This window comes from Artemia franciscana, chromosome 19, assembly GCF_032884065.1.
Source record: "Artemia franciscana chromosome 19, ASM3288406v1, whole genome shotgun sequence".
In the NCBI taxonomy this organism is placed as follows: domain Eukaryota; kingdom Metazoa; phylum Arthropoda; class Branchiopoda; order Anostraca; family Artemiidae; genus Artemia; species Artemia franciscana.
The window spans coordinates 1073119-1090914 of NC_088881.1; the positions used below are offsets into that span (position 1 = coordinate 1073119).

At 34.3% G+C, this 17796-nt stretch overlaps 1 protein-coding gene across 4 annotated transcripts in view; it reads right to left on the minus strand.

Annotated features, from left to right (window-relative positions):
* Positions 1–3163: 3163 nt before the first annotated feature.
* LOC136039147 (cytohesin-1-like) overlaps positions 3164–17796 on the minus strand; it is a 168004-nt gene continuing 153371 nt past the window's right edge. For all 4 annotated transcript variants that reach the window (XM_065722635.1, XM_065722634.1, XM_065722632.1 and 1 more), the window contains 4 exons: positions 16341–16489; positions 10425–10536; positions 7305–7423; positions 3164–4410 (listed from right to left, as the gene is read on the minus strand). In XM_065722635.1, the coding sequence (XP_065578707.1) occupies positions 4147–4410; positions 7305–7423; positions 10425–10536; positions 16341–16489 (644 nt within the window). In that variant the 3' untranslated portion in view covers positions 3164–4146. The remainder of the gene's footprint in view (positions 4411–7304; positions 7424–10424; positions 10537–16340; positions 16490–17796) is intronic.

Below are 17796 nucleotides of genomic sequence, written 5' to 3' on the forward strand. Positions count from 1 at the left end.
GTACTAATAGTAACAGTAGCAGTAGTATAAGTAGAAGCATAAGCATTAGGTTGCAAATATTTTCTTTTGGTTAGTTCAATCCCTCACAACAAGCCCTGTTAGTTTCAGTTTCACACACCTAACTGTTCCTAAGCTATTGCTGTTACACCCTAGTAGTAAATGTAGCAGTAACATAGTATTAGTAGTAGTGTGCACATATTGCCTTTTGGTGACAAGATCTTCCCCTTTAAGTATTCCCTGAAAGTTTCAACTTAATATTCAAACCACCTCTTGGGATATGCTATTTTGACAATATGCATGCACATAGCGTCTTTTGATTTAGCTCAAATTTTCCCTTAATACTGTAAATGGAGTAGTGTTGTAGAAGTAGTGGTGATAGTTGTAGTAGCATTAATAGCATGCAAATATTGCCTTTTCGATCATCTCCCTTATAATTTCCTGAATTTTCCAGTTTAATGTACTCAGTTATTTCTGTGTTGTACCCTTTTGACAATGCGCATACACATAACTTTTTAATTTAGTTCAACCCTCCACTCAACATCTCCTGAAAGGCGAACCTGAATACCCTTCGTCTCCTTGGAAAGTAAAGTTCAAACATACATACCTTTCTCAATACCATATGTTATGTGTAAACAATGAAAGAATTGCCTAACTTACATCCCTTGTCCTGAGGACTGTGGGGAGGTTGACATCCTCAATACTGGACCTTTCAACAATGCTGAACAAAATAGCTCTCTTAAAACTTCGATCGGATACATTTTGAGGAATGATTGGCTTGGGGGGAGGGGGGCTGACGTCCCTCCATTCATTTTTGACTCTTAAAAATTGACTCTTAATTACACTTAAAACGTTTTAACTTCTTTAACATTAATAAATAAAAAACTATTAAAACTTTGAGGAATAAATATCAGTATGTGCATACTAAACTGACAATCCACAGCCATTTTTTTCAGTAAAGTGCAAAAATATGTGCTGGTCTTGAGAGGGTATGGGGGTTGTGAAAGACACAATTTCCAGACCTTTCAACTACGCTGAACAAAATGGCCATCTGATAATTTTTTTTGTGTTTGGGAATTGATGGGCATGGGGGAAGGGGGCTTGTTGCTCTCTAATCACTTTTGAGCAATAAAAAGGGCACTAGCCCTTTAAATTCCCAAACGAATGAGCATTTTTCGAAGTATCTACAACAACAAATGGCCATCTAAAAATTTTATCAGATGAATTTCGGGAAAATGCGAGGTTTGGGTCACTATCAATCTTAAAACGACACAAGAACTTCTGATTAACAATCCAATGAGCCCCCTTCGAAGTTTATACGATCACCCTTTCTATATATGCTTTATATACCACAGGGCATAACTTACAACCCTTACCGTGAGGGCTGTGTGGGGTTTTCATCCTCAAAGAGAGAATTTCTGGACCTTTCAATTACGTTGAACAAAATGGCTATCTCAAAGTTTTGACCGAATGTGTTTGGGGAAATGGTGGGTGTGGGAGGGGGCTTAGTTACCCTCCAATCATTTTCGACTATTAAAAAGAGAACTAGCCCTTTCACTTTCCAATTGAATGAGCTCTTTTTGAAGTTTCTACGACAACAAATGGCATCTCAAAATTTCTATCAGACACATTTCGGGAAAATACAAGGTGTGTGGGGGGTATTTTTCTTCCGACGAATTATGATTTATAACACTTGTGAGTTTTCGTCTTTTTGGGGGTCTTGTCTCATTTGAAAGTCCAGGTTGTTGATTTTCTCCCGTTGTGAATTTAATTTGTTCGGACTGTTCTCTTGAAATTATCACGTTTGATAGTTTAGATGCTTCCAAAGAATTATCATTTTAATTATCATCAATATCTTTTTCGATTTTGATAAGTTTTAATTCTCACTGTCGCTTATCTTCTAATCATTTTTCTTTCTTCTTCATTTTGGATTTTCATTACTTTAGACAATCAGCCAATGCCCTTTACTTTAGCTTCCCTTATTGGTAGTCTTACGCGATAGACCAGGATGTAGATTTGTTTATTATTCTGGTGGAAGGACAGAAACCTCTTTTTCTCCCAACGAATTATCATTTATAACACTTTGCGAATTTGACGCCAATGCCCTTTGCTTTAGCCACCCTTATTGGTCTAGTATTGCATGATGGTCCGGGTTGAGATTTGCTAATTATTCAGGTGGTGGGATAAAAACCTTTTTCTTCCAATGAATTATTATTTTTAACACTTGTAAATTTTCTGTTTTTGGGTTCACCTCTAGATAAATTTTTCATACTGAAATGTCTTTTCATACAGAAGTCTTTTCAAAGATATTCGATTATTGAAGCAATTCCTAACACCGATTGTCTAATAAGCTTCAAACCTTTGGTTTTCTTTTTTAAGGTTTTTGAATTTGTTGTAATCCCTTCCTATAATATATACAAATATTTTTACAAGAACTAGTTTTTTGCTCTTCATGCAATTTAAGGTCTTTTCGTTATTCAAGCAAGTCTGATCTCTAACACCAATTGTCTACTAAGATTCAAACTTTTGGTTTTCTTTTTTAAGACATTTGCATTGTTGTAATCCCTTGTTAAAATATATACAAATATGTTTGCAATTACCAGGTTTTTGCTTTTTATGCAATCTAATGTCTTTTCATGCTATGTCTTTCAAAGATAATTGAAAACTCAAGCAAGTCCGATTTCTATTACCGATTGTCTTATAAGCTTTAAACTTCTGGTTTTCTCTCTTAAAGTTTTTGAATTGTTGTGATCCCCAGTCAAAATATGAACAAAGCAATTATGTAAAACCAGAAGAAGAAATAATATTGAATGTACAAAAAAAGATTAAAGCGCAAAAACTAAAAACATCTTTTTTTTAGAATTTCATGACTATACAGACTAATCGGGAAATAGAATTTGAGGGTATAGAATAGAATAAAAGAATAAAAGGGTATAAATGGAACATAATAAAAGAGAAAATAATGATGCTACATGCATAAAAAATAAAATAAATAATGAATCTATATGTATAAATTAAAAAGAAGTAAAATATACAAATCGCAAAAGTTAAACAAAACCACGGAAATTGAATCCACAATGAAGGATATACAATGCGGGTTGATTCCTGTCTCCCCCTGGCTTGCATACTAATAATAATTATTTGAAACATACAACTTAAAGAAAACTTCTCCAATGACACTTTATTAAAAATCAATTTTTCTTTTAAAAACTAAAACTGACAAGGTCAGAAAAAAAGACATCAAGGACCACACCCTACGCATGTGAGTGAGGCAAGCGTGATTTCCATAAATATTTCTATTTGTATTCTTCATCGTTAATGTTTTCTTTTTTATGAGCATTGAGAAAATACCATCTATGGTCGGCCAAAACTTTCCAGCTGCGACCCTATGGTCGGCCAAAACTTTCCAGTTACGGCCCTATGGTCGGCCAAAACTTTCCAGCTACGGCCCTATGATCGGCCAAAACTTTCCAGCTACGGCCCTGTCTATAACCAATGTAACTTTAAATCACAAACAGTTGCGAATCAAACGAATTGATATGGAACATAATTCAAATACCCTATTTCGTCCACTGTACAATTTTGATTCAGGATTCAAACCTCAGGAGCATCACAAACGGCAATTTATTGCATGTCATCAATATCAGTTTATATACACAATGTTGTCTGAGCCAATGTTGCAGCACTTCACATATCAAGGGAATTGTGCATGCAAATCTTGCTGCACTGAGCGTTCAATGCCACAGCGCTGTATGTGTCATAGCACTTTCAAAGTTGCAGCACGTCACATATCAAGGAAATTGTGCATGCAAATCTTGCTGCACTGAGCGTTCAATGCCACAGCGCTGTATGTGTCTTAAGCACTTTCAAAGTTCCAGCAATTCATATATCAGTGGAAACTGCGCAAGCAAATATTGCAGCATATTATGCCCGCTTTGCTTCAGTGCTGTCTTCGACTCGGCAGATCATCATCATTCACATTAAAAGCCACGGTTCTTACATGTGGCACAACAGGAAATTTCGAATATACTTCCACTATTTGTGGTTTAAGTATTCCACGTAGCTTATGGCCACATAACTAATTCACAAATTCATTGATAAAAACGTTTTCAAAAAGAACAATTTAACCAACAAATCATGGGTACCCGTTTACGTCCGTAATCTGCTACCTGTTTTTTGGATTCGATTTTTTCGTTCAGCAAGAATGTCATAAAATGGATGATGACTTATTCGTTGTTGAATACATTTCATCCAATGTTCTTTCTCTTCAGCAGACGCGGCAGACATTCGATAAACCGTGTGTTTACCTTCAACCACTTTTCCATCGCTATCAGTTTTACAAGCTTTTATTACACCAGCATCTCCATGCAATTCGAAACAGTGAGGTTTACTTCGGTCTATAACCTCTCTTACCTACAAAAGAAGCAAAAGTTATGTAATTGCTAACGTCAATTCGTTATCTCCTCTCCAGGTTTTCAGGGAATCAGAAAGAAGGAAAGAAAGAGAGAGACGGGGGAGGGAGGAAATGTAACAATTTTCGTTTTATAGCCCAAACAGGGACACACAGAAACGGAATTTTTTGGGCACTTCACCCCCTGAATAAAAGTTTGTATGGTTTTATCTCCAGGTTCTTTTATTTTCCATATAACTCACCTAGTTTTGGCGTTGATTCTGAGATTCTGCCCCTTCATCTCAAAAACAACAAAGTCATGTAATTTTCCCTGACCTAGGGTGATGTGCTATATTTTTTTTCATATTTTACTCATTTTTATTCAAAATTTTGTCAAACATTCAACAAACATTAAACAATTTTTTTTGTCAAATATAACTTTTGTATATAAATTCTTCAATCTCGATACGTATTAAGCTGGATCATTCTAAATAATTTCTTATGCCTTAGCCGGCACAGGAAGACCCCATTCCCTACGGGAATTCAGCCCAAATACTTTTTTATTCATTAAACGTTTCAATCTACTTAAAAATTCAAACAGTTCCAGAATTATTACTTCGACGACGTTCAACCAGGACTCAACAGTCACAGTTCAGGGGCTGATTTAGTTTTTCAGTTTTAGTTTCAGGAATTTTGTTTCATTGTAAGTTTTACTTTATTTATATCCATAGCTTGCTGAGGATAGCTTTTAGAAATAGAGCCGAAATGTTTTCAAGGTTTAAACAATTGTTTTACTTGCTGTTGTTTTAAAAACTGACTATTACTGACTATACTGACTATTACGTAATTCTCAATCATGGCTTGTTATATACAGAAGGTAAACTCCTCATTAAAAAAAAAAAAGGTTTAATTATAGACCAGAAGAGACTTTCTCAAAATACATTCCAGGTCGGAAGTCCCTCAAGTCCATTTAACTTGATTTACTGCAAATCTAAACATATCTCGAACGAAACGGCTGTCTCTGTTTTCACAAGGAAAACAAACAAAAGCAGAAAAAAGAGATCGCCCGCTTTTCTTTCGCCTTCCTTTTTTTAAATCCCAATCCATCATACATGTCAGGTTATGTCGACTTTCTAAAAGCCGGAAGTACAAAACAAATAAAAAAAGCTGAGCCTATTTGGCCATCGAAAATCAAAACGCACCAAAAAGAGAATACAACTATTAGTACGTACCCCCTAGAGGTGAAATAGACAGAGTATTTGCACTCCCTCTCTAGAAAAATACAAACATATATGTATTTTAGCTACAAATACACTCTGAATAGATCCCTATAAAAGGGGGCTGCTTGATAAAATATAAATAGTCCTTGAATTTCCTTTGTCAAATTTTTTCAAAGAAACATGTTTTTTTTTCTCAAAAAGTTCTCAATAGTAAAAACAAATCTTTCCCGTTACTCCGAAAAATTGAAAATTTGTTTAGACTGGAAATGTAAGTGTGAGTGAGTCATCACATGGAAAGCCCCTTAAGCAGTTTTAAAATATGCCACGACTGCTTTTAATATTTGGTCAAGTTCCAATGTATATATATATATATATATATATATATATATATATATATATATATATATATATATATATATATATATATATATATATATATATATATATATATATATAAAATTTAATGGCACTTTGTTGTGGTAAAATTCACTCATAACCCCCCTTCCCCGATGAACAAAAATTCTGGATTCACCCTTGCACTTGCTATATTTCCTAATTTTTATTTATTTCAATATAAATAAAATGCGTAAATTTACATTTCTTGATGGGCAAATAACTGGTTTTAGACATATTTCGTCGATGTTGGAAAGGTATTGAGAAAGAAAAAATCTAGGACAATAAAAGGCGTCTCGTCTTCTTCCCAAAGAAAATTTCTGAAAAAAACAATAACACGAACAAACAGCTGTATTTATACCCTCCCACCCCAGAAAATGTTTTAAAGCTCTGATGAAACCAGTCTTCGCATCTCTTGTTCCTAGCTTACAAATATATATTGCTTATTAATCTTTCCATGCTAACAATCATTAAAATTCCGTTGGCATTTTTTCTTACATAAACATTCCCATACCTGTTTAGAATTCTACTGTAACTCGTTGTTTAAACCTTCTCTAATTATGTCTTGGCATATGAAATAAGTGTTTATCGCTAAAATGTGGCCCGAGAAAAAAAAAAGGCAAAAGAGACTAAAGGGTCTCTCGCAAAGGAGGTTCTTCTTGATAGGCCTATTAAAGAGGAGGCGCGCAAGCATAGAAAGACCATGCCCTCCACAAATTTTATAATATAAATTATATTAGATGAAAAGAAAACATTTAATTCAATAAATGAACAAAAACTGGAAAAGGTAAATATCCCTACTTATACATAAAAAGGATACTTGATAAACCAGGGGAAGTGTCCTGGTAATTTGCCCCCAACTACACACAGCACTTCCGGCCGAAGATAGAGAAGATAAGTACCTGCGCTACACGGACCATTTGTCTGCATGGTCGTATTTAGGGGGGGGAGTCCCAGGTTTGAGGCTCTGCCCTGAAATGTGTGTACAACTCATAAAAGAATAACAAAAACGCACATAGGCAAATTTTTGACGCGTTTTGTAATTTTTTAGCTTCTAAAACCCCCCACCCACCAAAAAAAAAAAAAAAAAAAAAAAAAAAAAAAAAAAAAAAAAAAAAAAAAATCAGGAGCACGGTCTTATTGGTCTGCGTACGGGGTCAGGAGAACTTCGTCCCGAAAGGAAAATGGTGACATAAACAATAACTATTTAACGTTTTCAAGATTAAGCAGAATATAATCATTTTTTATGTTAGGCGCAAGCGACATCTAACTTGTATAAATAAAAAAAAGAAGGTATATCTAACCTTAATATTTTCCAGTGGGATAATCCCTCTCGGTTCCTTATCAGTTGTATATTCGAAGTAATATAGACAGTTGTCATTCAAAATGAACCATCGCCTTTTCCATGACTTATAGCGACCACCTGGAAGAACAACAAAACAAGTAAGAAAAAGCCGTTCCAATACATTTAGCTGGCATTATTACTACAATTAGGTACAGCACAACAAGCAGTTATGCCTGTGAAGAAAACAGCATTTGCCAGCACACGAGTGTGATCACTTGTGCAGTCATATGCCTTTAATTGGTTTTAATTTGGAACCGATAAGTAGTTCAATATCTTTTAATTTAGCAAAAAGCATCAACGTTTTTATATATTCTAATCACAGCGTATCAAGAGGAGATGGGGGGTATACGATATTTTTAAGTATTCCCATTATAAATCGCAGAATACTGCCATTATTAATGTATCTGAAATATTCAGATAAATTAATAATTCGGGTACGTTAATTATTTTCACACACTGTCATCGGGAATCTCGTCATTAACTTCTTATATTTTTGGAATCTCTTCATTAACTTCTTATATTTTTCACGAGGGAAAAGCAGTGTAGTCTTCGGTATTATTTGTATCAAGTAGAACAGTGAAAATAAATAAACGAAACTGACTATTCAATTTTGAAAGGCTCTTCATCCGTAAAAATTAAAACACTTGTAATTCACTGATTCCCAGGGACGTAATTTCCTATAGCACAGGGGGGATAGACCCTCCCATGCTTTGATTCGCCCCCAGGCTCTAGTTTTCCCGTCCCCCAGAGCTGAAATTTATTTTCTTTAAATATCTTGTCAAAATTAACATAAGCATGCATAATTTAAGCATCCACAGTAACGGGTCAGTTTTCTATAGTATATTTTTACCTTTATGGTACTATATGGCTCACTTTTAAGTTTTCACTGGATATTGACAAATTGAATCAACTTTGCCCCCTCCTCTCAAGAAATTTTGACGGAATTCCGCAATTGTTGCGGAATACAAACCTTCAAAGTGCCGCTACAACTTTTAAAGCTGTTTAGTGCCCTTTTTTTTTAGCTGAATTTTGGCTGATTTTTACCCGTGCTTCTTTTTTTTAACTTGATGGCTCCTACTTCCAAAAGTTACGTTACTGCATACAGAGGTTTCGTTAATAGAGAATTGAAGCCCCGAATTTCCTTATTTTCGACGACATGCATAGTTAAGTTTTCACGCAACACTGTCCTTGGTACTTTCATGTATCTTAAAAATCATTTTTTTGGATTATTATTAAATCCTTTTAATATTAACTCAATGTCCCATATGAATTAACCAAAATATTCTGATACTATTCTGTATCAGAATAACTGCGTCTTCCGTACTGTTTTGATATACCGACCCTACTTAAGTTCTTGATCTGAGTAAAACCAGTTTCTCTGTATTCGGAGATAATTAACTTAGTTTTAGTGAGCTATACTATTTTGCAGGTATATTTTACCTAAATATTTAATATACAGAGTTGGTTAGGTATTTAACATAATGCGTTCTGGGTGGCCTGCTTTGTATAATTGTCTGTCGTAGTTTCTATAATTTTGTTACTAAAGTATTATATTTGTATCCTATTTTGGTACATTTCATTATGATTAACTTAACTTTACTTCTTGAGTATGGTCTCTATATGAGACAAGGACCAACATTTTCGTTTCAAATCCTAAAATTACATTTTAATTTTCAGTGGTTCTTGCCTAGTCCACTGAGATGCGAGTTTTTTTCAGGACAGGGTTTTCAACAGAAGCCCATGCGAAGAGGGGCAATATTCATAATAACCAATATTTTACATACAATTCCCCTGCTATGTGTTTATAGTTGTTAATACAGTAGAATTACTACTGATACTACTACTACTTACATCCCACTACATAACCAAGTCACCTAAGGCCAGTATAACTGCGCATACTCCTCCACTACAATATATTTATAGATTCACACTTTACCCCCTCCTATGAAGTTCCAATGGCCTTTAAATCCTTGCTCATCGCCTCTTTGCGCCCATTAAGGGGCTATCTGCTTTTGGTTTTGCCCCAAATGGATTGCCAAAAAACACAATTTTTGAAATTTACCACTCTTCATCCATAGAATGTGCCTTAACCATTTAAACCTTTCCCTAATTGTAGCATTAGAAAGTTGGATTGAATTTCATTTTTCATACAGCGTTTTTTTTTTATCTTTTAAATCCAGCCTCCTCTTCACCCGATGAAATAATAATCTTTTCACTTAAATTTACTTTAAATTTAATTTCACCTACACTAAACTCAAATCTTATACTTTTCCCCCCAAATTTGGGTAGCCAAACAAAATTGATTCAAACAAAATATACTGCTACAAATTACTAACCCGCAAGACTAACTTTCCCGATTTTTTAGGGTGCCCTTCGACCATAGAGCATGCCCTTTTACCCTAGAAATACTTTAATAATATATATGTTACTGTGAATGTCCGAAATTCCTTTTTTTTTTCATGCATTTAGTCAGCTTTGTCAGTTTTATGCAAGGTTCGACAGTGACAAGGTAGGTTGGGTTAGGTAGGATTGGGTTTCTAACCCATGTCTGAAACTTATAATCTAACCTAACCAAGCTAACTTTAACTTTTACCATCAAACCTTGCATAAGACTGACAAAGTTGATTGAATCCAAGCAGAGAAAAGGAATTGTCGGAAATTCACCGGTGAATGTCGATATTAACCAGATTTCTAACATTTTTCGGTGAATATCGACATTAACTAGATTTCGAACATTTTTCGGTGAATATCGACATTAACCAGATTTCGAACATTCACCGGTGAATTTCGACTTTAACCATATTACGAACATTTTTTGGTGAATGTCGACATTAACCAGATTTCGAACATCCACCGGTGAATGTCAATATTAACCATATTTCGAACATACACCGGTGAATGTCGACATTAACCAGATTTCGAAAATTCATCGGTGAATGTAAACATTAACCAGATTTCGAACATTCACAGTAACACATAAAAATATAGTTTTTCTTTTTAAATTGTGGTTTTCAATCAACTATACTCGTCCTCCCAACCTTCCCATAACCCTTATCGAACTCTTCCATAGCAAAATTACCTTGTTTCCAAAGCCAGCCTTCTCGATCCGGGTTGAAAAAGGTTAGCATCAAGTCATTGCCATCATCTTCGGGGATTTTGAATGGCTCGGCCTTCACACTATCATATATACTCTAAAAAAAAAAAAAAAAATACTATCACAACCTCTAAGGTCGGACTGAAGGCATATTCGGTCTTCACATAGTAGAAAACTATTAGTAATATGAGTTCTTTTCTACATTTCTTTTCGTCAATGTTTTTGTCACGATGCTCGTGATGGCGACCCTTGGTAACCGTGATGGTGATCGACAATGACTCGATACACAATGATCATAACGTCGAAAGTTCATTTCGACATTTATTTTCGTCAATGTTTTGACACAATGATCGTGACGTTAGAATTTCATAACGATATTTCTTTCCGTCAGGGTTTGTCACAATGATAGTGATGGTGACCGTCCACTCCAGAGAAGTAGGTTTTTCTAGTCTTTTTTTGCACTTCCAAAGTATTCTCTTATGCTTCACTAGTAGGTTCCCATGGGTCGCAACAACCACGTGGATACAAGTTAAAATATGACCCCCTCCCTTTTCCAGATTATTAATAAATTATTATGCGGAAAGAAACAGTCAAGACAAGAATATGTTGGCCAGTCTATTCCATAGAAATAATATACTTTTTATTCCCCCCCCCACCCTGCTACTTCACTGCAGTTTACAGCCATTCAATAGGTAAGGATAGTGAAGATGAAAGATGAATATTTGAATTGGTTATTTTGAACCTTACACAGCCATATGTAGCACAAAAAAAAGGAAGAAAAATTGGAAACTAAATTTTTAACGAAAAGACCTCCATATGCAGTTCTGCAGGTTTTAGTAATATCTGCGCCAAATTAAGAAAAAAATAAAGCTAGTTTAAAAATCAGCAAAAAATAAGGTAAAAACTAACGGCACCAAATAGCTTCAGAATGTATAGCTTTCCTTAAAGGTGTAGCAATCTTGGGGAATCAAAAGATTGCCAGTGGCAGAATTTGTGCGGAGAATTTAACTAGTGAATTTCGCTTATTCATTTATGGTTCAAAGTGGCAACACTGACAAAAATGTGGCATCCTTTAGATTTCACAATTTGGAAACAAGCAAAAAATATTTTGGAAAAACACTGTTTTCAAGTACAAATAGACCTAAAGTCCAAATGTTTTGCTGAATGATGGCTATGAAATTATTATCAAAACATTTTTTACGGAGTTGCTATACGTATGTACAGTATTTACGCGCAGTAGTATCATTGGGCATAAATTAATGGTATACTCGCAACATCAAATAACGATATAAAGTTTGTTTATTATTTAAAATCATGCGCAATTTTACAGCTGAATAAAATTCTTGGAACAAGAGATATGTTTGCAATTCGGGGTCAATGTTATGTTGATTGGGTTTTGAAAACAAAATGGCACACACAGTCTAGTGGAATTTATGTTGTTTGTCTTCTGGAACTTAGAAAGTGGGATACCTGGGATTATGGTATTGTGGATAGCCGAGTTTTAGCAGAATATGGAATGGCGAGTTTCTAAAGACCTAAATTCAAGGGACCTTGGAAATCATTTATATACGGATTTCTGAAGTTTTTAAGGCAGTTTCTCTCGTGCAGTACTTCTCGTGTGTTTATTTTCAAACCATGTATATAGACCTTGCAGAATAAAAGAATAGTTTATAGTAAAGAGACTCTTCTTTTATCTACTCCCACCTGAACCCCTAGCTCTGGAAAATTCGGCTACACGCTTACCAGTACATGCATACCAATATTAGATGTGTACCAATGTAAGCCAGAAATCACAAGAAAGGAGTGGTAGAGGTTTACACTGGTTTGATATTATTATATTGTATCAGTGGATTACTTTTACAATAGCAATGGCTATGAAGACACAATTTTTATTTAAGGCTGAATAGCTTCGTTAGTTTTGATTTTCCAACAGTTTGAGATATATAGGCTACATAATTAAACAGCATCTTACAGTGAGACTCAAAATACGTTTAGTGGGCTTATAAATTTATCTTTAATGTACTTTCAGGGGAGTCAAATGTCTCTTGAGTCCCAAACGGTCATTAATGTCGCAATTGGGAAAAACCCAAAACACTTTTATCATCATGCGAAAAACCAAAGGACAAATGTCGCAATTTCATAAGACAGCACCATTTCTTTTTCTTTGAAGGATAAGTTTTTGTTCAGGGATTCAAAGAAAAAACTATCTCTAAAAAATATAAATCTAAATTACAATTACACAAATTATTATCAAACGATTGTAACGCAATCAGTATCTATAATAAAATTGGAATACAAAATTGAAAAGTCTCAACCGTCTATGTAGCACAAACAATTATGGTGAGTGTACATTTATACATATATTTCTCCCTTAAGAAGGAATGCTCATTTCAGAAATAAATAAATGTGAAGCTCTTACAATGGGGGAGGAGGGAATTACCTGTTAGTCTGAAAATTACATTTTTTTGTTGATTTCATTTAAAAATGCCTTTTTTGGCACTTTCACTAAACAAATGAATAAAATAACAAAAGAATATCCCCTACTTGCTCTTGAGGGAGGTGGGGGTAGGTATTACCACCTCGAAAGAGGTATTCTATGATTTTACAGGGATTATAAAACAGCAGTCTCTGTTCTAATGGCATCAGAGCGGGGGCAAAAATTTAAACTTTAGCGTAAAGAGCAGTGACCATAACCACCCTTTCAAGGTTCAACGACCGACCATTAACCCAATACGACCAAACGGGTAAAAAAAGGTACAACCCATGCAAAAATTGTGATTTTCCTTGTTGTTCAGAGGGAGGGGAACTGTAAGCCTCTAGTTAAGGGTTATCAACAATGGTGATTTAAACGGCGTGCTTTCAATTTTACGTAATGATATACTCAAAAGCTTCCAGGCTCTTTCTTATTAATTCGAAAATTAATTTTAATGATTATAAATTAATGTTTAGTTGAATCTGAAAATAAAAAAGAGCTTTTCCGAGTAAATTTCGATTGAAGAACCTTTCACTAGACAGTTTTGTCTAAAATTTTTTATTCGATTAGTTTTTCGCTCTTTACTAGATTACACATACACCTGCAGATATCAAGCAAATGAAATTTATATTTATTTTACATATAATGAAAAAAGAAATCACCAATACAATTGGTGCTTATTTTACATATATAAATATAAATCATTCTATTACGAAAATATGCCAAAGGCAACCATTCAAAGGCAAAATGAAATTCAATTTGTCTTCTGTTGGTTTTAAATTTATGTATTAGCTCATTTTTTTTCTCATTCTCTTTACATCACAATTTTAGGGACCTAATCAATATTGAAAAAGGCAGAAATTTTGGGTTGTGTCTCAATAAAATACTTCTAAAAATATATCCATTCATATACAGTCACTCCTATGAATCCTCAACAGAAGGATTCGCATTTAAATACATTCATATGATTAAAATAGATATTACCCTGTTTAAATAATAGAAAACACTTATACGGTTTATTGCTATTATATTATTGCTTATTACTATTATTGTTTATTGTATTATTAATTGCTTATTTAACGACCTAACTGATATGGCAAACCATTTACGAAAATGATTCAGATTTGACTTTTGATTTTAAATTTCAGTTGTAAATTTTTGCTCTTTCAATTTCCTCAAGATGATATTCTTTCCTTGAGCCTCCAATTTCTAAAAAAATTACTTTTTTTTTCCAAAAATTCAAAAAAATAGTTCCACTCAAATGTGATATTCCTTATAAAAAATGGAAGTCTTCTTCGTAATGCTTAGCGTTGGCGCCAAAACACTAGAACTAATGGAAAAAAAATGCAGACAGCCCCCCTTATCCAATTTCATTGTATAGAACAAGGCTAGAAAATCAAAGAATTAGGAAATCATGCTCCAAATCACTCAAGTCATAAAGTACAAAAGCCTCTTGTAAAACAATAAAAGCAAATGACCCCTTCTCTAGCCGCTATAAATTTAAGACCCCTTATTTGTTTGGGATTTTCCCAACATCTCTTGTAGGGTCATTACAGAAATCACCCACAGGTATGAAAGCTACCAACACTAACAAGTGCTTTGGGCTTTCAAATCAAATTTTGAATATAAATTGAATAGACATTCTTATAGGTCCAACCGCTTGGAATTCGTTCATCAAGCAAAAAGTGTATCAAAACCTAAGAAACGTGTAAAAAAAATAATATATATATATATATATATATATATATATATATATATATATATATATATATATATATATATATATACGCATACATATATTCTTTTCTTAAGTTAGGTTTTTTGTCTATATTTTTTAAGTGTTTTACGTTTTTGTATTTTTACTTGTTTGTTATTATTGTTCTTTTTTTGAATAGGTATGATGAATTCGGACGAATGTCATGCAACCGGTCGTTTTTCAATTCCTTTTTTTGCTTTAGTGCGTCTTTTCTGTTTTCTTTAGCTTTTCTAACTTGTGTTTAGATTCATATGAGTCCAAAAAAGAATAGAACGCTTGAATCAGGTAACTAAGGAGGAAAAGGGGTAGGGGGAGACAAAGTTACAAAAAATATCTAAAACAGACAATTTTATGGAGGAAGTGATAAATTAGACTGAGAATGGCTTGGGATTTGAATCTAATTCCCGTTTATTGGTTTGAGAGGGGACCATAATCTTTCCGTTTTTGCTTGCCTCCTCTCTATTATTAACAGTAGCGCCATTTCGGGGAAGGGGGGGGGGGCAGTTGCCCATTCCCAATAATTTAGAGAAAAATAATTATATAGCCCATACCCGTTTACTCTCCAGATATGGACCCCTCTTACCCCCCCCCCCCCCCCCCCCAATAAAATGCTGGAGCTAGGCCCCTGATTATAAACCTCATCCATGCGGGAGCAGAGTCAAGATTTTTCTTCAAGGGGAGAAATAGGTAAAACCAAATATTTTTGTGGTAATTGTCTAAGGATCTCGAGCAAAAAAAAGAGCCTGAAATGCTTAAATATCTTGCGTGATATTTTTCACATTTCTTTAAAAAAGCTAACCCCCTCCCCACCTGTTAATACGTGAAAGCTACACACCCCTTGGCCTTAACTTCTTAATAAATTTCTGATGAAATCAGAAAAAGCTCTTTAATAGAATGTCATTGTCGTGGTCACTATGATATGAAGTTTTCAAATAGAAAATGTACTTTGTCTAAGATTGAGAAAATAAAAGGTATTTGTCACTCCAGCGCAAAAAGATCGGAAACACTTGTATTTCCCAGGAGAACAGTTTTGACAGGTCACTTCCTTTTCTGATAAGTTAGGTTTTTTCAATAACGGATGCGGCTTAAATGGTTTCTAATCCACGACTGACAGGACAATGATGCCACAATTTAAGTTCAAAAACAGTGAAATAGTTCTTTTTTTAAATTTAGATTTATTACTAACTTGGATTCCAGAAAGCTTCAAAATTAAGGTCTTCAGTCAGAAAAACGTCGAATTTTTCAAAACTGTCACGGAATCCTGCTCTTTCAATATATTTTGGTCCTCGTAGGGATGGAGGAGGTCGTAGGGATTTTGTTCAGGGGGTGGAGGGGAGAATAAAAATTTTAACCAAACGTATCAAAATTTTTATATGCATTTTGTTACTTTCTTACGAATAGGCGAAAAATGGGGGGGGAGGGGGGAGGTAAACTGGAAGCTTATTTTTAGTTTTTTTTTATTATTTGGAGCCCATAACTACCTACGAAGCTGTATAAATGCACGTAGAGGTAGATTAAATCCCTAATTTTCAATAGTCACGTAAGATTTCTCTTAACGGCATTTCAGTAATGGTATTCCTAGGTGTCAGTAGAAGAGGCACACCGCCAGGTGCTGGTGAAAAAAGGTTTCACTCGAAGAAACAGCAAATGCAACAAAAACAAGTCTGCATACCTCAAGGATATCTCTGGGGAGGTCTTTTCCATCGTTGATACCTCGGTTCATGGATATAAATTGTTCAACAGATGGCTTGTCCTTTACACTTGGATTGTGTAAACTTGTATTCAACATTATCACAGCAAATGACAACACATAACACGTATCTGCAAACATGTGCACACATCAGTAATTGAGAATTAAATCAATTAAATCAAGTTAACATCGAAAACGGTAGCATAAAGCGTGTTAAATAAAATATAGACTATAATTAACTATACAGTAATATTATAATTATAGAATATTACAAGAATATTATAAAAATGTTACAGAATAGAATTTTAAAAAAATTAAAATTATACAAAAATGACATACAAATATTAGAATATTATAAATATGAAATATTGAATATTATAAAAATATTATTATTATAGCCTATAAAAATATTATAGCGACGAAGACTACACTTCGTCGAAAAAAAAAATTAAATACGAAATAAAAAAAAAAAATTCCTATTGTTCTACTTGTTGTTTAAAAACATTATAGGCTAGGCCTATATACAAATATAGCCTCCAATAAACACTTATTATAGGCAAGAACGTCGATTGGGGGGGGGGGGCTCTTGTCCCCAATTACTCAGAGAAAAAATTATTACATACCCCGTGCCCCTTGACTCTCTTGGTGTAGACCTCTCTCACCCCCCCCCCCCCAATAAAATGCTGGAGATACGCCTCTGATTATAGGCTATATAAAGATATTATTTAAGAACGGAGATATTGATACAATGAAACAAGGCCTAGCCTCAAGCTCTTATAATTCTTCAGACTTGTATATAAATAATTTTCTGTAATTAGCACGTTTTAGGCTGTTCCTGACGAAATTCAATATACTCTCCTGAAATAAATTTCCATCTACGTCCCGAATTAGTGAACTTGATGAAGCCTCAAGGGTCATTTTATTCAAGGTGTATATAACCCAGTCACATAAGTAGGATTTTTTTTCAGAGGACCAATAATAAAAAGAAATGATGATTTTAATAGATTATCTAGGAATACAGTAAATTTTAGGATCACGGGGGGAGGGGGGCAAATTGCTTCATATAAACCCCGACCTATCTACTAAGCTTTTCACGCAAGGAAGTTACAGGCAAGTGGCAAAGGTGCCTTTGTGCCCGAGCCCCCTTTCCAAAATAAACCAACAGCTTTTTTGTCTATTTTAATATATGTTAACATTATTTCAAGACCTCATCTACTTTTAGCATTTTTTACCAGTTTGTCCTCCCTCCCTCCCCTCATAAGAAAATGTCAGACGTGCGTGTCTAAAAAAAGTATTCCTCGAAAACAGAGGTAGGGATCATCACGCCAGTTCGCGTGAGCCAATAAAACTGAATTAAGCTGAAAGGATAAAATGTACAGAATCACGGTCAATCGAGTACTATTCATCATTTAATACTTGACCAACTATTAACTAGACA